The sequence below is a fragment of the Myxocyprinus asiaticus genome, chromosome 7 (assembly GCF_019703515.2).
Source record: "Myxocyprinus asiaticus isolate MX2 ecotype Aquarium Trade chromosome 7, UBuf_Myxa_2, whole genome shotgun sequence".
Lineage (NCBI taxonomy): Eukaryota > Metazoa > Chordata > Actinopteri > Cypriniformes > Catostomidae > Myxocyprinus > Myxocyprinus asiaticus.
Genome location: NC_059350.1, coordinates 44,017,709 through 44,045,000, shown reverse-complemented (window position 1 = coordinate 44,045,000; position 27,292 = coordinate 44,017,709). Strand labels below are relative to the sequence as shown.

The following is a 27,292-nucleotide window of genomic DNA, read 5'->3' as shown; positions in this document are numbered from 1 at the left end:
TATCAAGGATGGCTAGTAGAATATTTTGGCTATTATCTCTAGACAATAAAGTAGGCCGATCTGTCTCCCTAATTGATCAAATTGTTTATCAAAAAGAGTGCACTGACAGGCCAGTTTTTCGAAACTGATGTTTCAGAACTCTGATTCAGGAAATACCGAACAGCTGCATCGCTACAGGGGACATAATCCTGCTCCACTGATTTAATTTGAAATTGAACGGAACTGTAGGGTAACTATGACCTTGCATTTGGATATTTAGTATCACATCACATTACCCACACGTGATAATGGACATTTCATAGATGGATTTGGTATTAAAAGCCACCTGTTAATACCATCCCATAGATTCTCAAAAAATATTTTGTTATTTTAAGATGTTATTATTTAATAATTGTTTATTTTTTGCAATGAAATTGAAACAGTGGTGTGTGAATGTGTGGGGTGACCAGACTCACCCACTTCTGGTTGCCAAGCAGCTCTATTGCAAAGCTTTTGAAGTCTGAACCAATACTCTAAATCTTCTGCCGCTCCACTCTCATTATAATAACTCAGTTATATAAGATTTAATTCCAGATCGCCTCCCAAGAGGCTGTGATGTTTTTTAAAGAGGTCCTATCCTTTTAAGGTGATTCATAGTAATATGTGTGTGTTGAGGGATGCAAAGAGAAGGGGAGGGACAGGGAAAAGCAATAGTGAAAGGGAGGGAGAGAGAGAAGAGATTGTTATCTGATCTGTTGGCATTGTTGGTCTATATAGCCACAGTCAGGCGTTATGCATGTAGAGGGCAGTTTAGGTGTGACCGAAGGTTTCTAAGGGTCTGCAGGGAAAAGTAATTCAGGTAAGGTGTTTCCAGGTCCCAGTTCAATGCAGGTACAGTGATTTTGAGGTGTTCCACAGTCAGGGTTGGGGAGTAACGGAATACATGTAACGGGATTATATATTTAAAATAAAAAATATAAGTAACTGTATTCCACTACAGTTACAGTTTAAATCATTGGTAATTAGAATACAGTTACATTCAAAAAGTATTTTGATTACTGAAGAGATTACTTTGCATTTTATTGTCATTTGTTTCATTTAATATTTAGTCCTTTCAGATGGAAAACATTTATACATATAAATGATGCGATCCAAAGTGCATTTGAACAGCGGTGAAACACTTTCTTATGATGTGTTACATTCATACGAGCAGACAGAGAAGTAAGTTTGGAGCAGAAGAAATAGAAATAAACCTTGTGTAAATTGTCAGCTTTACACTAAGTTAAAATGCTATTTCTAACCATTTTACATGCACATTACCAGGCGCAATCATATTTTTTTATCAAGAAAATTCACTTTAGATCATAATTTCTTTTATTCTAGTGAGGGTTAATCCTTTGATATTAGGGCAAAAATCATTTTCTTGATAATCATTTTTGTATTGTTTTCCTGTAAAAATATCTAAAAATCCTTAAAACAAGATCAGTTTGATTTATCTTGTTTTAGAAACAACACTGCATAAGATATTTAGGCTTTTCAGAGAATGTATTTTTAACATGTGTATTTTGTCTTACTGTACAGACAGAGTTTTTATTGTCAAAACAAGTGAAACAATCTACCAGTGCTGAAGAAGTAATCCAAAGTATTTAGAATTCGCTACTGACCTTGAGTAATCTAATGAAATACGTTACAAATGACATTTTACAGCATGTATTCTGTAATCTGTAGTGGAATACATTTCAAACCCTCCCAACCCTGTCCACAGTTTGCTACTCCAAAAGTTTATCTACAGCATGGTTCCACCTCTGCCCCCAAAACGCATCCTTAAAGATGGTGAGATTTTAGAACATTATCCGGAAAAGTGAGAAAAGAACATTATCGCTCTTTTCGTCTTCCCCTCCCACTCACTCTCAGATTTGAACTCAATATCAGACCGAGAGAATGACAGTCATCACCGTGGCTTACAGAGGTTCATGACCCTGGTGATTAGACATCCAGTGCTAGCGGGTGATGAGTTGGTCAACATCTTTCTCTCAGCAAGCAGCGCAGTAAGTCCTGCAAACCAGCTGAAGGCATTTAAACTGATTTATCTTGAAGAACACAACACAACAATATGCAGTAGATACTTTTCATCATTTAAAAATTCTCTCATCATTTACTCACCTTCATGCCATCCCAGATGTATATGACTTTCTTTCTTCTGCTGAACACAAACTGAGATCTTTAGAAGACTATCTCAGCTCTGTAGGTCCATACAATTCAAGTGAATGGTGATCAGGCCTTTGAAACTCCAAAAAGCAGATAAAGTCAGTTTAAACATAATCCAGTGATTTAATCAATGTCTTCTGAAGCAATCCATTTGGTTTTGGGTGAGAACAGACCAAAAATGTAATTCCTTTTTCACTGTACATCTTGACAGCAGTCTCCTTGGCAATCATAATTTCAAGCTTGATTACACTTCCTAAAGCGGCATCTAGCGCTTTGCACATGCGTCCAGCACTAGGAAGTGTAATCAAGCTTGAAATCATGATTGTGCCCAGAGACTGCAATGGCAAGATGTACAGTGAAAAAAAGATTTATATTTTGATTTGTTTCCATCCAAAACCGATTAGATCGCTTCAGAAAACATCGGTAAAACCACTGGAGTTGTATGGATTACTTTTATGCTGACTTTATCTCCTTTTTGGACCTTCAAAGGCCAGATTACAACAGCAGAAGAAAGAAAGTCATCCACATCTTAGATGACATGAGGGTGAGTAAATTAAGTTAACTATCATTTTAATGCTACTTAAAAAGATTATTAAATAAAAAATATTAAGGTTTTCCTGTAGCATGTAAGCATTATGACACATATGTCAGGCTGTATTGATCAATCAGCATCCAGAACCGAGCCTATCAGTTAAATTAGTAATGTGGAAGCATTTTGTATCGTGAACAAGGGCTAAAATATAGTTTGGCGCATAAGCAGTGAAATAAGTTAAGTAATCAATGGAAAATAAATAATGTGTTGGTTACTACACCTGTCTAAAAACAGCCATAGTTAGTAAGTGATGTTAATGATGTCATTACATTATGTTATCTTGTTTCACCAATCATATAAATAGAAGCAATCTGTAGAAAGCTGGATAGAATAGTGGTTAACCAATTTTCATATTAATTTATGTTACAGGAGGTTCAAAACAAGCTGCCTGAATCATTTAAAAAAACAGGCGATGAGTTCCTGACCTCACAAATGGCATTTAAAACCTGAGTATGTTTTTACCTGAATTTGCTTACTTTTCATACACATCTATGGTGCGATACAAAAGTAGTTTATAGTGTGAATAGTACCATGGTATTTTTGGATTTTTTGACATTTTTGGTACATATCAAAGCTCCTTGGAGTACCATATAAATAAAATGGCATATGAATATGGTAGTCATTTGGTAGGCTATCTATCAAAGTGCAGGCATTACCATATGATACCATTACTGTACCATGGTAGCACCACAGTATTTTTTTATTTTTTGAAAATGCACCTTGAGGGCATACAGAGCCAGGCTGCCACTAAATGAGAGATCATTACAAACATCCACAGCAGTTTTCATAAACTCAGAAATGTAGCCGAGCGGATGGCTTAGCACTCAAGGGAGAACTCCACAGATCTGCTCATGTTCGGCAAAGACCTGAGGTAACAGGAGGGAGATTACGATCTTATAGACACACAACTTGCCATTTTCTGATAAGAACCTCTATCCATCCTTTTAACCATGATGGAACATTGGAAACATGGAATGTACGTTTGGTTATGGTCAAAAATCAATGAAGCATTTAGATTTCTAGAATTAATACTTAGCAAAAGCAGTACAACCTCACCGAGTATTTGGGTAATTACATGTTAATTGTTACAGACCAGCTGAGAAAAAGTAAAAAGTCTTCAGGCCCATTAAGTAAGTTTCCCACCAATTTGTATAACCGCTTCAGACAATAAATAGCTCAAAAGTTCTTCCTGATAAATTTAAAAGAGACATGACCTTTTAGGTAACAGCACATTGAATCTTCAGACAGTATAAAATAATGTTATCATTTCTAAATAATGTATACTAAAAGTAAAAATAATATTCATACATTTTCTGTTATTTTAGCCAAAAAGTCCAATATAAATTTCAAATTATATATTTTGAATGTGTATATTAACTTTTATTTAGATTTATGTGATTACTTTTTCAATGCACTCCAGATGTATAGCTTCAAACATCCAGGTTTTCATGATCTGTTGATATTAAAAGTTTTATTAAAAATTTGATTATTATTTTTTTTTCAATTCCCTAATGTAAAAAGTAGTCAATTTCATCTCCACCAATGTTTTGATCATATCAATAATTTATATTTTATTTCAGATAAGGTTTGCAACACTTTTTGTAGAATGACCCAAATGTGTTAATGGTATGGAATGTCATATTGAAAATATGAAAAGTCATATGCATTGTTATTATTTGTTTCCTCTATACTGAACTGAGCTCAGACACATCAGACCTGTCTGATAGTGCAACATTGGGCAAAGCTTGGAAGACTCAGAGGAAGTCACTTGTGGAACTGCAAGGAGAATTTGGTCTCCTTGCAGACAAAGCAGCACACCAGGTATTGAACAAAAATGCATCATTATTGAGCATTGACTAAAATTATGCAAATCACTGAATTGTAGCCTACTGGACCCATTTTCTCTTTACTGGACAAAAAGCCCCTAACCACAAATTAATACTGCAGTGTCATTAATGCTACAATGTTATGGAGCATACTTATCATAATATCACAATATCATAATTTCTGGGGTCATGAAATATGCAGACTATAACTGATAAGTAACATTAAACTATAAAAATCATTAAACAGAAAAAAACAAAACAAAAATTATTCATCAGGGAACCAGAGAGGAGGATGAGGTTGTAGAGAAACTGAATCTTCTCCATGAACAGCTGCTGCTATAAAGTAAGTAATGGTAGGAAGAACTGAGTATGTATGTATGTAGGCTATTTTTCATGGTATTACTCTATTGGAAGATCCAGCCAAATCCAGCTTCTGATGGTAGCTGATTTTATATGGTCTAAGCTGGACCAAAATGGTCATTTATGGTCATTAGCTGGTCTAAGCTGCTCTAGATGGTTGATCAAGGTCAACCTAGATCATTGGTATAGAACTGGTTTGGACCAGCAAAAAACAGCTGCCAGCTTTAGACCAGCAAAAACTAATTCGACCATCAGATACAACTTGGTTCCCTTTCATAGGAACTCGAGCTGCATAATCGCATTGGGACACTCCCTGAGTATCACGTAGTCTGAAGCCCTTGTACAAACACGGCAATTTATTGGCTGGTGGCGCTTAAGCAATGTCCCTAGATAGCTATGTCACGGGCTCCATAAAAGTGCTTGCTTTGGCGCCATCGAATCAGATTTTATGTTCTTCAGTGCACGATCTCATCTGGCCCATGTTGTATCTACGACTCACGTCGAAGCAAGGATCATAATTATTCTCCCTTTTGAGTGGCAACACAGGATGGAATTTAAGAAGTTCTTACCTCCAGCATGCGGTTCATTGTCGATGAAGATTCCCACAACATGTGTGTCGCCTGTCTGTGATTTCGCCACGCGGAGGCCACGTTGGAGGGTTCGGATTGCCCACAGTGCGATTTAATGAACATCAGGGCGCTCCGTGAAAGGCTTGCCTCCTTCAGAAATTCGGTCAAGCCGCGTGCTGATGCAGGCCGTGTGTCTGCCAGCCTCATGCAGCCGTGTGACACGTGGGAGGCCGGTGCGGACACTGAGGAGATGGGAGCTGAGCAGCAGGCTGACCTTTGGTTTTCTCAAGCCAAGTGTTTATGAAGCACGCTGTTTACCTTTGCCTTTGGGTATTCGAGCCCATTCTATGAGTAGCATAGCATCCTCATAGGCTTTGGCTAGAGGTGTGTCCTTGGAGGACATTTAAATGGCAGCAAGGTGGTCCTCTCTGCATACATTTGTTAGATTTTATAATCTGGATGAGGGTTTGACTCCTACTTCCCAGGTTCTCTCTGTTGCAACAGAAATAATTTTCTCAGCAGTTCTATGCTTGCCACACGGGCGTAGACAATTAGCAGCTACTGTTTGCATGATGTGAATGTATATTGTTCCCAATGCGATTACGCAGCTCGAGTTCCTACGAAAGGGAACGTCTTGGTTACGTGAAATGTAACCCTGGTTCCCTGAGTGGGAATGAGACGCTGTGTAAGCTGGCCATACTCTCTAGCAGCTGCATAGGCTTGTGACTTCCTGCAGGAAATCTGACTCGATGTTGTCAAAGTGAGCGCTTTTATGGAGCCTGTGACGTAGCTTCTAGGGGCGTCGCTTAAGTGCCACCAGCCAATAAACTGGCTTGACTGTATAAGGGCTTCTGACCACGTGACACTCAGGGCATGTCCCAATGCGATTACGCAGCGTCTCGTTCCCACTCAGGGAACCAGGGTTATTTTTCACGTAACCGAGATGTTAACACTGTTACACTGTTAACCTTCCCTCAACCATTAACACAACCCTTACCCTAAACCCTAATCTATACCCTAACCCTAACCGTACCTCAACCTCAGTAGCATCATATGTGAATTTTATGAGACTTTTGCAGATCAAGTTACACAATAAGTACATCATATTGTATGTACTTTAATGGTATCACAAAATAGCATTTAAAGAGGGTTTAAGGTCCATATACAGTTGGTAGTGGAACGTGTAGTGTAGTGAAGTGATTTTACATGTATGCTTTAACCGATATCTGTGGAAGAGCCAGGGTTTTACACTTTGTCTGTCATCAGCAACGACATTCAAATCCTAATATATTTGAATGTTTATTTTTGTATAGGACCTCTGTGATTGCCATGACAACTGTGTGCTGCTAGAGCAGGGGTCAAGAACCTATGGCTCGTGAGCCACAAGTGGCTCTTTGTTAAAAATCAAGTGGCTTGCCGGGTGTCTCACCATTCACCAACACATGATCATTTAAAAGTTTCTAGAGCTAATTTTCCTACAGAAAGTGTGGGTGCAACTGCAAAGCTTGAAGTCATTGACACTGTTTTGATTTCCTTTCTCCTGAATTTGTCATACAGCCTGCTCCTGGTGAACAAGGTTTGAAATTTACACCTTCCAAATGCAGATTTTTCTTACGAAGTATTTTACTGATGTACCAGCCACTGTGGAGGGCGACCTGTAAGACTTCTCGGAGTGATATATGACAAGAAATTAGACACAAAGATGTGCGTTTGATGAAACGTGTGATTATATTTTGAAGAACAGACGAAAGAAAAGCCGCCGATGCGCATCTGTTTTGATATGTTTGCTCTGCTGTTCACAGTGCAATGAAAGTGCTTCTCCAAGACACGCACATGCATAGAGTTCTGGGCCTCGTTTCCCAATAACTATTGATCTTAGTGGTTAAGAGCATTTTCTATGAGCGATTTTACGTATGTGCGTTATTTTTTATGCGTGCCCAGGGTGTGAAATAGCACCCGTCACCCGCAAAATGCGACGAGGCTTAATCCAGTTCGCAAGCTCGTCGTTCAAATGCAGGTATTCATGCGTGAGTAATTTTGCTCATCTACCTGCAACAAGCGGGTGACCTGTAAGATGTCTCGGAGTGACACATGATGTTAGACACAAGACATGTGCTTGAAGAAACTTTATTGTATTAAAGTTATATCCCATGCAGCAGAACCCTGTCTCGTGGAACATGCGCATGTAAAGAGTTATCATTCCTTTTTCTCTGTTTCATTCATCTGAAAACTGTTTGCAAGAATAATGTCATCTATGAGAATACTGCCATATTCTCCAATCATCTCAGGAGGTGCTGTGAGTTTTGCTTTATTTCCACAGAGCAGTTCGTCCTTACGCATTGTGAACATAACTCTGCTAGTTTAGTAACATTATATATATATATATATATATATATATATATATATATATATATATATATATATATATATATATACACACGTGTATATATATATATATATCGAACAGTATAAAAATCATTATGTCTATGGAGAGTCTTCATAATGATAGCTGTACCAACATGTGTGTGTGTGTGTGTGTGTGTGTGTGTGTGTGTGTGTGTGTGTGTGTGTGTTAAACAAAGACGAAAGTGATTAAATCCGGGTGGCGGAGGACAAATCTCAGTTGCCTCCGCGTCTGAGACCGTCAGTCCGTGCATCTTATCACGTGGCTTGTTGAGCGCGTTACTGCGGAGACCTTTTCTTGATGACTTTTCCAAATAAAATACATAAATAATATTTTGACACTTAAGCCACTTTTAAAAACGTATGCATTTCATTATATTTGATACAAAATATCAATCAGTCGGCTAACAAATGATCCTTAAACTATTCCCAGAACTAATTTCACATTTCTTAGATATTTTCGCAATTACTTTTAACCATCTGATCCCAAGGCCACTTTTAGTGGATGTATGAAGTCAGTTCCCTACAATTTCACACAGGTGTCCTAGCTACAGGTGTAGTTAAGAACATTAATTGTCGACATGTTCCACTGCCATCCAGAAAGTATAAAAAAAACTTTCCTTTTTTTTAAATTTTGAACAGCATATGTATTGCTTTATAACTTAAAACTTAACATATTTCTTTATGTGAAATGTTTTGCTTGTGCTTTCTATGGAAGTATATTAATGACAAATGTGCCACAGTTTAGACAAAAAGCAGGCTAAATTGCACTAACTGAAAAATAAATGCATTGCATTAACAGTGCTTGCATTTTTGGGGAAGCAGCTTCATGTGGTTGTATATTAAAGCTTTGAATATTTCAACTGAAAACATTTTGCAACAAAATTTCATCATTGAAAATGTAATAATAAATATTCACCTTCCATTGTTCAGTTCCAAACTTATTTGGTTATTTGTTTTATTTCATCATTTTTATTCGACAGGTAATATTCTGTCAATTATATTTCACTTTGCAAATTCACCCTTTAAAATTTAAGTGTTTAAAATTCAGTTGGAATTTCAACAGTGGTGAAGCATAGTAGCAGCAAGTGAAGATTGTGCATCAGCACTAATACTGTTGAATTCCAACTGAATTTTAAACACTGAAGTTTAAGAGGTGAATTTGCAAAGCAAAATACTGTGTAATGGACCGAATACTACCTGTCGAATAATAAAGATGAAATAAAAACAAAGTTTTTTCAAAGACATTTGTCATTAAAATACTTCCATAGCTTTCTTTCTTAAAAATAAATGCCACATTTGCCATTTTATGACTGACATTCACACATTTTTAATTGTTGCTTAAGTGTGCAAATACTTTTTGGGGCCCACTAACAGTTTATCAAGAGAATATAGAGTATACTTATTTTCTGAATGTCTAGAAAGACACCCTTTGATACCAACATGCTGATCGTTGTCTACATTGTCGTTTACTTGCTCTAATTCCTATTTCTTCTCTTTTCCTTTTAATATTTGAACCACATTAATTTGTTTTAATACAATATGCATCTACAAATTCAAATAAATAATCCCAAATCTTTCAAAACCTGTGGTCAGTCCTTTCATCTTAATATACACTCACTGAGCACTTTATTAGGAACACCTGTACACCTGCTTATTCATGCGATTATCTAATCAGCCAATCATGTGGCAGCAGTGCAATGCATAAAATCATGCAGATACGGGTCAGGAGCTTCAGTTAATGTTCAAATCAACCATCAGAATGGGGAAAAAATGAGACCTAAGTGATTTAAACTGTGGCATGATTGTTGGTGCCAGACGGGCTGGTTTGAGTATTTCTGTAACTGCTGATCTCCTGGGATTTTCACACACAACAGTGTCTAGAGTTTACTCAGAACAGAGCCAAAAACAAAAACATCCATTGAGTGGCAGTTCTGCAGACGGAAATGCCTTGTTGATGAGAGAGGTCAATGGAGAATGGCCAGACTGGTTCGAGCTGACAGAAAAGCTATGGTAACTCAGATAACCACTCTGTACAATTGTAGTGAGCAGAATAGCATCTCAGAATGCACAACATGTCGAATCTTGAAGCGTTTGGGCTACAACAGCAGAGGACCACTATGGGCAGTTTATTAGGACCATAGTGTTCCTAATAAAGTGTTCAGTGACTTATGAGAAAGCATTATGTTCTTAAAAACTATCTACAGCTTTCACACATACATGACAAGACCGGGGAGTTTTATACAAATGGCAGTGTATCATTTAATACAGTAATTCCAGATGTCAGGTATGGTACAACACCAGACAGATCTTTCACAGGAGTTCTGTTGGCGTCAGTGGCTTGAAAGACAGATCTGTACATCATAAATCTACATCATGGCACCCAGTATCTGACATGTTGGCACCAGTTGGCATGCAACTTAAGCTTGCAGCTAGTATGCTTAATCAACTAATCAGTGAATAAAAATGATACAAAAATAACTGTACTTTGTGCAGACATTCAAACTGTATTTATCTAACTAAACATTAACTAAAAATTAACAGTGATAGAATTGAAAAAAAAATAAAAATAAATAAATGTGCACAGGAACAGTAGAAAAAAAGGGTAAGATAGTCAAACCATTTTCATAACTAAAGCATTTTTGTACAGACCAAAACTCAATTTTTAGTCGCAAATTTGTTTGTTTCCTGAACACTACCCTTTATGACATTGGTTGGACAAACAGATAGTCCTGCCCAAAACTCACACCCTTGGTCGAGCCAATGTTGGGGTGGCCTGGAAGCTCAATAAAACAATGTTCTGATCGCACCATAGTGTTTGAGAGCCACAGCATATAAAGCTGGTACAGGAAAAAAAAAAATGAACATTAAAAAACATTACAATTCACCTGTAACTTAAATGCACAATTCAATCAAATACACATAAATGGGCTTGTTTTGGCACTTGGTTGACTTTATAGATCCACAAAATAGGTCAAGAGTAAGTTTAATTCATTTCATATTTTACAGGGTATCTGAATCAAACATGTGACCGCACAGGGAAGAAAAACAGATGAGGACATACTGTAAGTGAAAAAGGCGCATCATTTTTAAATATTTAAGCTACCTTGTGAATTTTACAGAAATCAAAAGTACTTCTTAATGGCCATAAGTCAACACATATTTTTATTGTCAACTAAAGTGAATGCTCGTCCTCTTGTCAAACCATGGATACAGTAGAGCATGCACACATATGGGAATAAGAGAAAAAGAGTTTAATTTCACAGCTTTGTAAAAGGGACCATAAAGCTCCTTTTATCCTTATAAAGAGAGAAACTGCACGGTGAAGACAAGTTAGAGGTAATGTTAGTGAACAGCAAACCATGATTCCTATTTTAAATTTTATGTCAAAGATGTTAAAGCTGAAGTGTGCAATTTCTGTGCCACTAATGTCATTTTTGAATGGAATTTGTTTTCCTGTCCCCCAACTGCTATTGGTCAAACAATCAGATAGTCCCGTCCCAAACACAACATTGGTTAATTGAATGTTGTTGTGTCGGGTTGGTCGGGATTCTGAAACAAACAGAGCAATAATTTGATAGGGTCAAGGCGACACAATATTTACACTTTTTGGGGAAAATCGACTAGCTTACCTATGAATGGCTTACTTCTAATTATTTAACCTGGGATATAACCAACACTGAAAAAAATGACACACTTCAGCTTTAAAGAATGGCATGAAAACAAAATGTTGTTTATAAAGGCATTTGTGGAAAAATCAAGAGGTGTAAGAATATATGCCATTTTTGTTTGTTTACTAGTTTAGGAATGATGATACAGGGGAGAGGTCTTAATGTGAATGGTAGCATTAATTTTGTGTTTCAAATAATGCCATAAAAATACATACAAAAAGATAAAAACAAAAAATAACGAATAAAAAACAAAAAGGCAACAAAAAGCAATAACATGGAACATAAAGATAATGTGATGTTTATATGCATGTTGATGACAAACAGATTGCATTACCAGATCAATCACACACCAAATGTCTCACGGCCTGAGGCTTAACATATAGAAAAAATCTATAGTGTCCGTGTGCATGCACTTTAACTCACTGCCATACAGGTAGGCATACAAACACACTCACACTCATTTTGAAATATTCATTGAAGATATGACACCTAAGGCAACATCAACAGCTCATTTAAGAGCTGACCTGTGAACAAATGTAAAGATTACAGGAATATTCCGAGTTCGATACAAGTTAAACTTAAACGACAGCATTTGTGGCATAAAGTTGATTACCATAAAAAAAAATAAAAAAAATAAATTAAAAAAAATTTGACTCAAGTTACGGCTAGGCCCCATTTACTTCAATTGTAAGTTCTTCACTGGAAACCAGATTTTTGCTTTTTGTTTTTTAAAGAAAAGAAGGGACGAGTCAAAATACATTTCTGTGGCAATCAATATTATGCCACAAACACTGTCGATTGAGCTTAACTTGTGTTGAATCCGGAATATTCCTTTAAGCATATTTAGGTTGTTTACACTGGCCTGCTTTAAACCACTGTAAAGCCTTCCGATTGCACTAAAGGTAACAATGGAGTTTTGGGTAAATGTCAGGACAACTGAGCAAAATGCAGTGGAAATGAGCAAACAACAACCTACACTCGTAGTCTAACACTACTAAATAGCAATCCTGACCCTCCCATCAAAACTGAAACCTTGGCAGATTGATTTATATTGGCAGGGCCAAGCCAATACTTGGACATTTTGAGATTATCTGCATCGGCAAATAAGCATGCTCGCTTGATTAATTAAAGAAGCGTTAGGAAATTATTACGTAATTATTTACTTGTTTAAACACAAATACCGATTTGTCTTTGCATTTCAATTATTTTACTATGCGTGCATCCACAAATAGAAAATTCGATTTTAAATTTAATTTGCAATTCCTTTAGAAAATGGTTCTGAATTAACTTTCATTGTCCGATTCTAAAAGGGTTATTAAAATAAAGTGAGTTGCATTTGGTTGGTCATGTGATCTCAAAATGGCGGTCGCCGTGAGGGGGCGACCCACCTTACGTAGACTTCATCTCAAGTAATTGTGCATTATTTTAAACATTCTTGTTCTAAGTACTATTTATTTTTTCTTAAAGCTGAAGTATGTCATTTCTGCGACACTAGCGCCACTGAACGGAATTGCAAAAATAAACAATGTTTTCAAAACAAGCTTTCTGAATTCGCCCCTCATCTGCTGTTGTTCAAACAGTCAGTTAGTTCCGCCCCCAACTCACACCATTGGTTGAGTAACGTTGTTGGGGCAGATCGCTCAAAACAAACACAGGAATTTTTTTAGTGCCACAGAGACACAGTGCTTACAGTTTTTGAGAAAATAAACCTATGGATGGCTTACTTATAGTGCATAATAAACGGGGATTGAAGCAAGTATTTTAAAACTGAAAAAGTTACATACTTCAGCTTTAAGATAAACAATTACTTACTATTATGTCTTATTTGAAATTTTCCAATTGAATGATGCTTATTTTGTAATTATATTGGCCACCCTGCTCTAGATATCGGCATTTGTATCTGCTATTGAAGTTCCTGTCCATATCACTGCGTCCTCTGCATCTGAAAGAAATGTTTAGCTGACAGCATTTAACATACACACAGAGCCGTATGGAAATAACAAAGGAGTGTAAAGATGTTTATGACTTTCTAAACAAGAAGCTGGTGCACATAACCAAGGTCCCCGTTTCATGCACTGATATAGTTGGTATGGGCAATGGTGATGACTAGTGATAGACCGATATATCAGACAAGCTGATTAATCAACCGATATTTGGCCATTGGACTATTGCCTGATCAGCTCCGTTTTGTTTCAGTTCCAAAATCAACTGCTTTCTGTTTTCGAATTTTATTTTTGTGAATTATGAGTAAATACTGTGTATGTCTTGAAGGTATTTACTACCTTCATTAAATTGAATATATTGGCATTATATCGGCCATCAGTCATCCTGCTCTCTAGACATCTGCACTGGCCTTTAAAAACACATACTAGTTGTAATGACATTATGTCATACTAAATTGTTTTTTACTAGCTTTATGTTTGATTTTTCTTACCCCACTGCACACGAGAGCCCTAAATCTCTCAAGCCAAACAATCGAACAAACAAACAAAGGCGGTGCCAACAATATGTTAATGTTAAAAACAAACGTGAATGTAGATATTGTGCTTAAAAAGAAATACACATTTCATATTCATTACAGATGAAAAATAATAACAATAAAAACATTATATATGTGCATTCAAGTGGTATTTCTATGGCTTTTTGTACAATACAACCTTTAGTGAAAATATACATCTACACATAGTTCAAGTACAAATGTACAAAATTCTTTAAACTCATACCCTTTTCTTTAATTATGATACAGTTTAATAAAGTTCATAAATACAGTTGAACATTCATACATTTAGCATTCTGATTGGCAGCTGATGGGAAGTGGGAGTGGTTTTAAATCAAGATGGCTCCTCCTCCTCGACACTGATGTCACTTCTAAAACAAACCTGCAAATGAAGAGGAACACAGTCACATGTTATGTCAAATGCAGAGAAGGCAATAATTCTCAACTGGTTTTGCTATACCATTCTGGCCATAGGGAGAACCGGGACTTTTCCTGGTGGGCCGGCCACGAAACGGGGCCGAACGGGCGGCGATAAGCTGATACGGACCGCCACGTTATGTCGAATGGGCCACGACTGGCTGAAGAGGGCCACAAAACGGAGCCGTGATATTCAGAAAAGGACAGCAACACAACCAACAACCAGTCTGGGCCAGTGACAACCCCCCCCCCCCAAATCACTTTTGGAATAATGTATGCAAAGTTGTATTGTACATAACAAAAACAGGAAAGTGTATTAAGCAAATAAATATATGGTTATTTATATTGTTTTATTTGCATGTAACATTGTTTTTTTCCCTGCTACCTGTGGCCCCATGGAACAGGCCTGCGACTAATTTTTGTGTCACGACCCACCATGAGATGCAGGAAAATATCTTAAGGTTTGCATTTATTTATTTATTTATTTTTCATTTTTCTGATGCATTTGTGGTCATTTAAATGTATGAGATTATATTAAGACTTTAATAATGCGTTGTAACATTGTTGTTACTGTATTTCATATTTGAGATTGGATTATCAACTTTTCTTTAAGCAAGTGTTGTAGTCCCAGGGCAAACCTACACAGTAGATGTAGGTCTTCCATTTCAAGGAATATTACAGGTTTAATACAAGTTAAGCTCAGTCGACAGCATTTGTGGCATAATGTTGATCACCACAAAAAATACTTTTGACTCGTTCATCCTTTTCTTAAAAAAAAAGAAGCAAAAATTGAGGTTACAGTGAGGGACTTACAATGGAAGTGAATGGGGCCAAATTTGGAGAGTTTCAACAGAAATGTGAAGCTTATCATTTTATAAAAGTACTTTCATTCTTCAGATCGATTAAGGCAGTACTTCACTTTCAGTAAATCGTGCAAGAAAATGCGTCCGCTTTGCATCGGTCACGTTGCGTGGTTGAGCAGATGACAGCCTACAATTTCTTGTTTTATTTGTTGTTTTTTGCTTTCAGAACAGCACTTGATGTAAATAAGAAGATACACTATCTATGTTTCAGATTTTCAACCTGCATACACGCTCCTTAAAGGAATATTTCAGGTTAAATACAAGTTACGCTCAATCGACAGCATTTCTGGCAAGAATTTATTTTGACTTGCCTCTCCTTTTCTTAAAAAAAAAAAAATTATAATCTGGGTTTCAGTGAGGCACTTACAATGGAAGTGAATGGGGCCAATCCGTAAACATTAAAATACTCTGAAAAGCTTAAAATGACTGTAAAAAATATTTAAACAACTTTACAGCTCCAATAATACATGAGTTTTACAGATGAATTAATGTAAGTGCTTTTAATAAAATTATAAGCTTCACATTTCTGTTTAAACTCTTCAAAAATTGGCTCCATTCACTTCCATTCTAAGTGACACACTGTAATCTAGATTTTTGCTTTTTTTTTTAAGAAAAGGAGGGACGAGTCGAAATGAATTTTTGTCGTAATCAATATTATGCTACAAATGCTGTCGACTGAGCTTAACTTGTATTGAACCCAGAATATTCCTTTAACAAACCAAATGACAGTGACTCTCAAAACTATATAGGAAAAAGAGCACACACAAACACGGTTCAAAATCTACATTAAACATGGAAATCACACGTATGAAACTATCATGCACAGCAAACATTCAAGAATTGTTATCAGAATATTTAAATATCCAATATTAAAAATAAAAATAATATTTGTTGTATGTTTTGTGAATATCAGCAAAGTATGGTCATGCAGAGAATGTTTAACCATTGAAGTTCATAAATGGTTAACAAGTGTACATAGAGACCAAGACCAAATGATCAAGGTGGGAAATGTGTGGAAAGAGACAGAAATACCTCAAGCCCCACCCCCTCTGATCACGGCGGGCGGCACGCTAGCACTTGCCTCTCGGTGGAATAACCGGTAGAAGAATCCTCGCTTGGGTGCTGGGTTTGGCCTGTTCACATCCAGATCAGAACACAGTGCTCCGTCCATCTCGAAAACATTAATCTCCTTAAAGCACTCCATCTCAATCATCTGAAATATACACACACACACACACAAGCACACAATTGAACACACTTTGTTCTAGTCATTCTATCACTGTTCTCTGCTTCACATCATCGCCACATTACCACATAGGTTATCGCTCAGAGATTACTCTTTTATAGCTCAGGAGAATTAATGGATTTCTAAGTTATGTCTAAAAATCCTTCTCATTTGTGATTATCACAAGATATTTTCCAGGTTTTTATCCCTAAAATGTGCTTGTTGATTAAGTATCTTGCTCAGAAACAGCCTGAACCACTGTTGCTAGTTCAAAAGTGTCTGTTTGGAAAGAAGGTGGCAAAGAGATAAGCAACTGTAATGTGGTCATTAAACATGGAACTACTTCATAGCCATGCATTTACAGAAACTTTATCAACACCCTTGGAACGCATGTCAAGCAATCTGAATTACAAATTCGAAGTGTGGTATAAATACTCACAAAAAGCATGTATGGCTATGTTACTGTTATGGACTGACCAGGGTGCAGTACCTCATTCTGCCAGGGGATGGAGACACTCCCTGTTACAAACTTGTGGTAGAAGTCATCATCTGTAGGGTCCAGGTTTACACCTTTGACTGTAGAAAACTGCTCAATGTCCAGAACATCCTTGCAGTACACTGCACGTGGCTGGGAGAAACAGCAGATAAGACATGCATAAACAAACCTGCACTCTCATGATCTTGTCAGAATGCTCTACTTCAGCAAATCAAATATAAACATATACATTATTATATAGTCATATCACTACAAAACATGTGAAATGAATGTACAGTGGCCCAAAAAGTATTTGAACACTTTCAGACACTTAAATCACACTTCAAAATGCTTGAATATCATTGTATTAGATGCAAAATATAATATCTAACGAAATGATGCTGACCTTTTCTCTATTTTAAACAATATATCTGTTTCACAATTTGAATATGAAATGCAAAGACATTAAAACATTTGAAGTGTCTAAATACTTTTTGGGGTCACTGTATGTACAATCCATACACTCTATACCCTCAAATAAGCATATGCATGCAGCGTAATAGTACAGACAGTATGGGGGCCTGGGTAGCTCAGTGAACGCTAACTACCACCCCTGGAGTCACGAGTTCGAATCCAGGGTGTGCTGAGTGACTCCAGCCAGGTCACCTAAGCAACCAAATTGGCCCGGTTGCTAGGGAGAGTAGAGTCACATGGGGTAACCTCCTTGTGGTCGCAATTAGTGGTTCTCGCTCTCAATGGGGCGTATGGTAAGTTGTGCGTGGATCGCGGAGAGTAGCATGAGCCTCCACATGCTGCGAGTCTCCGCGGTGTCATGCACAAAAAGCCACTTGATAAGATGCGCGGACTGACTGTCTCAGAAATGGAGGCAACTGGGACTTGTCCTCCGCCACCCGGATTGAGGCGAGTAACCGCACCACTACTAAGTAGTGGGAATTGGGCATTTCAAATTGGGAGAAAAGGGGATAAAAAATAAAAAAAATAGAACTGACAGTATAAATAATGTACTTCATGTCGCTGTCCAACTTCACAGACTGTTTTACTGCGTGCCTTACATTGATTTTACCACGGGTAAGGGGTGTTCTTAGAAAAACCCCATTACCCATGGTAAATCACTGTAAGGCACAGACTCAAGTGTCTTATTGCTTTTATAAAACGGCTGCAACAGCAATCAAAGACACCAGTATTCATTTAATAATTCATTTTATTAATAACAAATATAATCAGCACAATAAACAATTCTTCCGCCAAGTAATATAGTTCCTAAGGTCATTCTATGAACGTATGGTCACTATAAACGTAAGATCATTCTATGACTTTCTAATGATCAGATTTATTGTTGATATTAATTTCCGTTGATGGTACAACGCTGATGGACCAGAGGTGCTTGTGTCAGTCCGTTTTGATGAGGCGTGCCGGCTAGGATGTTGCTCAAGCATCGCTGTTCACTGTAGTTCGTGTGCCAGTACGACTGTAGAGATGATTCACTTCGGTGTCCGGTCACAGCTATAATTTCTCTAGCCTCCAAGCCAGCATCAGAAAGTTTCTGCACCATCGTACTTTGCAAACAGTGGTTTGTGTACATCCTTTCGAGTCCAGCAGCCTTACAAATTCGAGGTAACATTGAGCCAAGGAAGTTTACCCCCATTGGTTCTCTGGTATATATAGAAAAAATAAATGTATATTCTATTTAATTTGAGATATTAGGGCTGGATTTTTATCATTATTATTTTCCCGTTTTATAAAATGACTTACCACACATTATTGCTGTAATTGCTCCTCTTTGGGTACAGATAAAAAGCCGGTGGATTCGCAGGGAGCAAGGACAGGTATTTCTCAAACGAGGCGACAGGACATAACGCATCTCCCAGCTGCTCGTACATGAATCCTCGTCAGCTCTTTCTGGCTCTCTTGTTGGGATCTTTATGGTTTTTAGACGCTTCATTGAAAGTCAAGGTTGCACACTTGATACCATTCTCATCCTTGCGAACAACAAATGATTCAGCACGCAGTTGGCAATTTGCCTCTTTCGCCCGCCATCCTAGATGCAGTTGTACGTCAAACCAAACTTTACTGACAAGCCCTTGTGGTGTGTTTGGATTCAGTGCGTTGAGGTGTTTGATCTTGGTAAAATGTTCGTTTGTTAAAGCCTGGTGGTGTGTTGACTTGTCCCTCTCTGCGAAGTTTTTTCACCACTCCAAGGAAAACATTGTTGCTAGTAGTGAATTCAGAATCTTTCAGTAAACACTAAGACAAACTAAGTGGTGGGTCGTTGATGTAATGGTTCAGCCCCGCTCGTAAGCCAACATAACTGCTGAATCCATATGACTCTCCTTTTCCTTTTTTTTACTGTAGCATAAAACTGCCTCAAAGTTTGGTTAAGCTCTGTTTTGGTGATTTTAAAAAAATCCAGAGCAAAGTTTTTCTCAGTACACCAGGTTTGAAAACAGCAAACATACACATAGTCTGCTTAACAGTCCCGGTTTCATTTCTTAATTTCTCCAATTCCTCTATTTCCCTCTCGTTAATTTTAGCATGTCTTGCCATTTTTTTTTTCGTTTTCCTTGTGTAAGTCAATTTCCTCCCACCATTAATCAACTTTAAATAAAAACTAATAGCGAAATCTTCCATGTCTATGGTATAGTAGCATCAAAAGCCGTAATCCTCCAATTTGGTGCATTAATATGAAATTCAGATGTTGTGCTGTTAGAGGTGTGCATTTATAGTCATTTTACAATGGCTTGGAACACGGCTCCTCCAATCAGAATTCAGGGTCAGAACTATCCGTTTTATAATATCCCTTTTGCCATTTTATTGATTACAAAAGTAGACAGAAATGTTGCAAGCCAGATTCTAACCAGAATCTTGCCGATGAGCACCAGGGCTCAACATGTCTGAAGCATATGTGGCCACAGCTCCCACATGATCTTTTACTGTATTCCAAATCACAGTACATTTGAATAGTATGCCAGTTTTTAAATATATGAACATAAAAGTGAAGTAATAATAACATTTATGGTAATACATTTAGCTTCATGCTAATGCTTACATGCAAATGCAAACAGTATGCAACAAAGGGCCCTGTGGTATCAAGATGTAATTTTTTACGACATGGTAGTATGTCCCAATATCAGTATACTGTCTTTCTACATACTAAGAAAGAATGTGCTTTCTAATCACCAAAGTAGTACACACTTTTAGTGTGTAGTGTATGTATGTGAATTGAGGCCTCTGACTCCTGCATGCTTTCCTTGACAAAAATACCATAGCGTCTTATTTGCATACTTATTCCAATAGGAAAAACTGAACATGAAAAGAGCCAACCATTAACTCACATCAGGACAGAAGGGCGGGTCAAGGATGTTGGCCTCCAATCGCTTGAAGTTGATGTTGCGTAAAATGGGATGCAGTTTGACTTCAGCAGCTCCGCTACCTTGACATCCCAAGCGTTCCTTTGGATCTTTACATAACAACTGTAGAGTCCAAGAAAAGAGAAAAAAACAACGCTGAGACAGAAGAGGAGAAATCCCAGTGGACCATGATACTAAATTTGACTTAGAGGTCACAGTCTTCTATGATGCCATAAGAGAGGACTAAACAAAACACACTCCTCCACAACTACAAAGTAACTCATAAGAGACACTTTCTCATAAGAAACTCCCTTCTACCCCAACATGAAGTTCAGACAGAATGCAAAAAATATATAGTTTTCACTGCATCCTTAAAGGCCAATTGTGAAATTTGATCTATGCTACAGTAGAGGTGATGGTGCTTTTTTTATCCGTTTAGCAGCAAAAATCACCATATCCTTTCGTTGTATGGAAAAGAGCTGTTCGGACATTCTGCCTCACATCTCTTTTTGTGTTTCTCAGAAGAATGAAAATAATATTGGGTTTCATATTTGGGTGAACTATTCCTTCAAAATTACTACAGAGTATAAAGCGTGCACCTGTCGACAGATGCCTTTAGCATCTTCAGAGAATTTGTCAGAGTATTCCTCCTGGTCCTCGCACACACGGCGGTCCACCTCCTCCCTCTTCACACGCTCTTTACGACGGCGGAATGGAGACTGACCCTGAATCATCTCATATATCAGACAGCCCAAACCCCACCAATCAGGACTAAAGGTGTAGCTTTCATTCTGAATGACCTCTGGAGCTAAACACAAACACAACAACATGCAAAGCTATTAAAATGACATAGGCTGAATAAGAAAACTGACAATTTTTATAGAGGCATAAATAACAGCAAAAGTCTGATTTACTGTACCAACCTAACACATGGAACAAACACTGAACTAAATATTGACAATGGTTAATTGCATTTTATTATTTGCATTTACCATTGTTTTTTCCTGCTGTCCATAACCCTATCAGAACAGACCTGCATCCCATTTTTGGGTTGCAACCCACCAGTTGAGAACCACTGATTTACAACACTAACAAGTATGGGTCAAGTGATATGGAATGTGATTGGCTCTTACCCATATATCCCACAGTGCCAACACGCCCTCGTATCGTCTCTCCTTCTGGAATCTGGACGGCCAATCCTAGATCTGATATACGGATGTGCCCTAGAGATCAACATCCCGTTAAAACATTCAGTATTGGTCCTGACAAGCCCAAACATGACACTTCCAAATGGTCCAGGCATTCTCATAGAGATAAATGCTCTGATTGAAGAAATATCAATAATTCAAAATGTGTGTTTCCTAGGAACAGAAGCATTGAGCCCATGTTCGTGCCCGCGCTAAGTGCAACGTTCGTGCACTACGTGTTAAATCTAAGCGCAATTTTCGTACCAGCGCACAGCACAAATGGGCGTGGGTGGGAGTGTTTGCACTATCTGTGGGTGTATGCGTGCAGACTGTGGGTGTATTGTATGCTAATGAAGTGGCGCAAAGCACAAATTACTATTTTCCTGAGAAATAGGTCATTGCGCTAAGATGTTTTAGAACCACGTCTAATCTCCACATAGTCTAAAATCAGTTCCTGCATTTGCAGTTTAGGGATTCCACCAGCAGATAATGGAATAATAATAAGAGTAATAATAAGTTTAATTTGTATAGCGCCTTTCCAAAGCTCAAAGATGCTGTACAGAAATGAAACATAAAACATTAAACAGAGAAACATACTCTATAACAAATATACATTACAAAACAACTAACAGTAGAAGAGAAACAAATCATATCAAGCAGATGAGACACGGGTGAGCAGGACGAGAGCCATCAGTCCCATAGAGGCCGATAAAGAACATAAATCACATACGTCGTGGACCGGAGCAGCACAGGCGACAACAAATCAGGGGATGCATTGCATACAGCCCATTTACACTACCAAATACTTATGAATGGGCTGTCTTCATATCAGTGATGCTTGACATGAACAGGACGCAGATGGTGCAGTAACTAGAAAAGAACATCAGGATTAAATTGCACTTGACCCAGCCCATTAGCGCTTTGCGTGCACGGTTTTACCAACCAACTTGCGACTAGACTTAGCGCATACTTGCATGAAAATATCAAAACGTCATGGCCATGCCCACTGACTTTGCACATATGAAGTATTGCATAGCACTGTGCTTAAGGCATAGCACTCTTAAATTAGGGCCCTTAAGCCCCGTCCACAGCGCCAGCGGCATCGCATGACAGAGCGACACGATCCCATACATTTTCAATGAGAGCAGAGCGACTTCTGGCGACACGAGCTGCCACGACCATTGGCGACAGAGATTGCCATGGCGAGCTTAAAGAAAAGTTAAGAAAATTTTAACTTTATGCAAATGACGAGCAACATTTAGGAGCGACTACCAATGTGAGTGAAGACAGTCAAGGTCACGTCACCCATCTGTTGTGAGTGAAGATACACTGGAGACATTGGAGACATAATTTGTCTGTAACCACATACATGGATATGAGCTAATAAAATGATGTTTTCTGGCATTCAGGCATTCTGAGTAATTTTGATTCATATACTGATATAACGTTTGTCTTGTTTAATGATATGATGCATTAAGCACTGCTGCAGGTTATGTAAAACACTCACCAGTGAAGAATGTTCATTTTTAGAGGCAAGAGAACTGATTCCTTGTCATATTAGAATATCTTAGTTTTATCAGCAGTATCATCTGTAAGCAGAATTTCAAAAACTACTATGGCCAGTTGTACAGTCCACCAATAACGTTAGAGCAACAGCAGTAGGAACGCCCACTAGTGACACAAACAGCAGAGTCTAGCGACACCAAGTGACAATGCCGCCCGGCGGTGTGAACAGGGTCAAGAGTGAAAGTTAACGCAAAGACAAACAAGAGGAACTTGTGCCAAAAAAAGAAAACAGTAAAATAATGTGGAAAATAAAAGCTGCTTACCGCGGTCATCTAGGAGAATATTCTCAGGTTTCAGGTCCCTGTAAAAAAGTAAAGTCATTTACAGAACTATAATAACAATAATAATAATAGTGATAATTTCATGGCATTAGATAACAAAATGTGAAACCAAGTGCCATCTGCAAACAAATGATACTCGACCTTTTCCAACAACTAACACGTTTTTTTAAATGACTTTTAATCAAAAGTTCCCCTTAAGTTCACACAGGTGTCTGAACAGAGTAACCAAATACTTATTGTCTTCATTTTATAGATTTATCTATTGTATTATTATCTGAAACCTAACAAACTTCTTGTAAGTTATTTTTGCTTGAAAAGAGTGTTTGTGCTATATTTCAGTCATGACAACTCTCGGAATACATTTTTAAGGCATTATAACGTACATGACAAGTTAGCAGGTTTGGTCTTGGTGGACTAGATCTTTTACGCTGTTGCTGCTGCAGAGCAAGTACGAAGACTTGCTACTGCTAGTACATATACAGACATGCTGCTGCAAAATTAAATATAATGTACACATGTAAGACCTGCTGCATAAAACATGTAGGACATTACTCTTCTGCACAATTAGGTATACATACAATCCTGCCAAATCAGATTTAGACAAGTGGTGCTGGGGTGGAGGAGGGTCTCAGAGAAAAACAAATCGGCATCAAAGTATGTTCAAAAGGACCTATCAGCTTGTACCATGTAAAGTTTCATGATTGAACAAACTAATTTCTTTAAAATAAATGCAACTTGGTTTGATATTTTGCCATTTATACACTTTTTTTGGGGGGCCACTGTATATGGGGGTGGTAGTATAATGCTTAATGATCTGGGCTGCTGTCACATGGTTTAAATCCAGGTACAGTTGACCAAGTAACTCAACATACACTACAATAATAATCCTGCTCTTTTACTATCACTGTTAAACCAAAGTTAATCTATTTGGACTGTCACCACAATTTGCCTGTTTTGAATGAAAGGCCTACACTACATGGAAAAGCTAAATTTGTTTATAATTGTTTTACATAGAGCATTGTGCATGCCTATAGACATAGAAACTAGTGCCTAATATTCAAAATCAGTTTGGATTTGGAAACTTGGATTTCTTGAAATAATTTTTTCCCTCCTTTATTCAAAATATATTTAAAATCAAAATATATTCAAATCAGGTATGACTGACAAAATTGCTTATGCCAAAATGTGTCATCATCACATTTTGCATATATCCATGCATCCATTTCACACCAGATCCTGTTTTTTCCGTGGACACTATAAATACACGCAGACACAATGAACACACACACCTGTAGATGATCCTCTCACGATGCAAATCCTCTAAGCCACAGCAAATCTCTGCAGCGTAAAAGATTGCACGCTGCTCATCAAAGCCAGAGTTTCCCATGTTATAGATATGAAACTTTAGGTCACCACCATTCATTATAGTCAACACCAAACATAGCGCATCCTTTGTCTCATATGCATATGCCAAACTAACCTAGGAAAGAAAATGAGAGAGAGAGAGAGAGAGAGAGAGAGAGAGAGGTGCATTGTTATCTATTCACGAATTAAGGCAACACACAAACATTGTGGTGCATGTAAAACAGAAAAAAATAAAGGCAAGAATGACTGCATTTGTGTGCAGAAAAACTAGAAAAGGCCGTTTCTAGTTCTCTGTACAATTGTAGTGAGCAGGGTAAAATCAGTGAATCAGGTTAAACTAGATTTTAAAATTTTCAGAAGACAATGTGAGTGATGCTTTCCCATACAAAACTCGCCGCCATGATGCTAGGATGCTCTGGGTGTTTGCCAAGGCATTGATATGTGGTTACTAGGGTGTTATGGATAGTTGCTAGGTAGTCATATACTGGCCCTATGATCTCAATGATATGCTGCTCCATAGATATGGCTTGGGTCCCTCCTTCAATACAAGTCTATGAGACCTGCTTAAAAGTGCTACATCTAAGTATCACTGCAGTGTATTATCATTTTACACCAGTGTGTCCTTTGTTGTCTGTTAAGTGACACATCATGATAACCACTGGAGAGGTTGAAAACTGCCGTGCTAAGGAGGGGTTCTCACCATTAAGTGGTTACACCCATAATTGTGGGTGGTCGGGTTTCAGAAGTACACAAATGTGGTAATGGGGCTGTGAACTCAAACAAGAAGTTGATGTAACTGTGGGAACCTGCAACTTAAGACAAAGAGGACCATCAAAGGACCTTTTGCATCATTATGTGAAGCGTAATGCTAACGGGACACCGATGGGAGCCAATCAGAGCTGCCTCAGTGTAAAATAATCTACAGTATATATGTACAGTGGGGTCCAAAAGCCTGAGACCATAACTTAAAAGGCTTCTATTCTGCATTTTTCTGATTTAATACATTTATTTTATAAACATTATATTATTTTCAGCATAATTTGAGTAAATTTGAGTAAAAAGGTGATTTGAAAGAATGCATTTAATATTATTTGGTATATACGGATTGGTAAATTTGTGTGAAACCTGATGATCCATGTTAATCCAGCATGATTTGAGAATGTCACAAATGATGCAAAATCTCAGGCCGTGTCCACACTAATCAGTTTTTATTTGAAAACGTAGTTTTCAGTTTCCTAACATAGTAATTTTCCAAAGCTTGTTGGTGCCAGAGAGTGTTTTCAAAAGTCTTCATTTTCGGTGGGGGGAAACATAGAGGTACATTTGTTGTTGTTGAGTGTTGCCTATCCAGCTCAATTTGTTTACACCCCCCTGCTAAAAACAGGTGGTACTTAAAACTTGAATTGCTCGGATGGTAGGAATATTCCTTATTACAGTCCAGGGACATAATTATTATTATTTTATTTTTTTTACGCATTACTTTTTCATGTAATTAATCACACAAAATTAAAGTTAAATTGACAGATATTTATATATACGTACACTCACCGACCACTTTAGTAGGTACACGTGTACACCTTCAGTACTTATTCATGCGATTATCTAATCAGCTAATCATGTGGCAGCAGTGCAACGCATAAAATCATGCAGATACGGGTCAGGAGCTTCAGTTAATGTTCACATCAACCATCAGAATGGGGGATTTTTTTTTTATTTCAGTGATTTAACTGTCCAGTTGTGGTGAAACTGTGCCCACTGCAGCCTCAGCTTTCTGTTCTTGGCTGACAGAAGTGGAACATGATGTGGTCTTCTGCTGTTGTAGCCCATCAGCATCAAGGTTTGACATGTTGTGCTTTCTGAGATGCTATTCTGCTCACTACAATTGTACAGAGTGGTTATCTGAGTTACCGCAACCTTCTTGTCAGCTCGAACCAGTCTGGCAATTCTCCGTTGACCTCTCTCATCAATAAGGCATTTTTGTCCACAGAACTGCCGCTCACTGGATGTTTACTGCTTTGGCACCCTTCTGAGTAAATTCTAGAGACTGTTGTGTGTGATAATTCTGGGAGATCAGCAGTTACATAAATACTCAAACCAGCCCGTCTGGCACCAAAAATCATGCCACAGTTGAAATCACTGAGATTACATTTTTCCCCATTCGGATGGTTGATGTGAACATTAACTGAAGCTCCTGACCTGTATCTGCATGATTTTATGCATTGCACTGCTGCCACATGATTGGCTGATTAGATAATCGCATGAATAAGTAGGTGTACAGGTGTACCAAATAAAGTGGTTGGTGAGTGTATATGCTTTCATCTAGTCTGTGTCGGAACCTGGTCCACTACACATGTACGCCAGGTTTGGTTCAACTAAGCTCCGATTCAGAGAAAACAGAGTAAGACTATTTTATAATCCACATTTGGCTGGACAATCAAAA

General features: G+C 37.8%; 1 protein-coding gene across 3 annotated transcripts in view; it reads right to left on the bottom strand.

Moving 5' to 3' along the window:
- Nucleotides 1-10,185: 10,185 nt before the first annotated feature.
- LOC127443985 (G protein-coupled receptor kinase 4-like) overlaps nt 10,186-27,292 on the bottom strand; it is a 52,773-nt gene continuing 35,666 nt past the window's right edge. For 2 of the 3 annotated variants that reach the window (XM_051703100.1, XM_051703102.1), the window contains 8 exons: nt 24,777-24,967; nt 23,470-23,507; nt 21,587-21,676; nt 21,053-21,261; nt 20,439-20,576; nt 17,101-17,238; nt 16,418-16,598; nt 10,186-14,487 (listed from right to left, as the gene is read on the bottom strand). In XM_051703100.1, coding sequence (XP_051559060.1) covers nt 16,419-16,598; nt 17,101-17,238; nt 20,439-20,576; nt 21,053-21,261; nt 21,587-21,676; nt 23,470-23,507; nt 24,777-24,967 — 984 coding nt within the window. In that variant the 3' untranslated portion in view covers nt 10,186-14,487; nt 16,418. The remainder of the gene's footprint in view (nt 14,488-16,417; nt 16,599-17,100; nt 17,239-20,438; nt 20,577-21,052; nt 21,262-21,586; nt 21,677-23,469; nt 23,508-24,776; nt 24,968-27,292) is intronic. The other variant, XM_051703101.1, reaches the window with a different exon arrangement.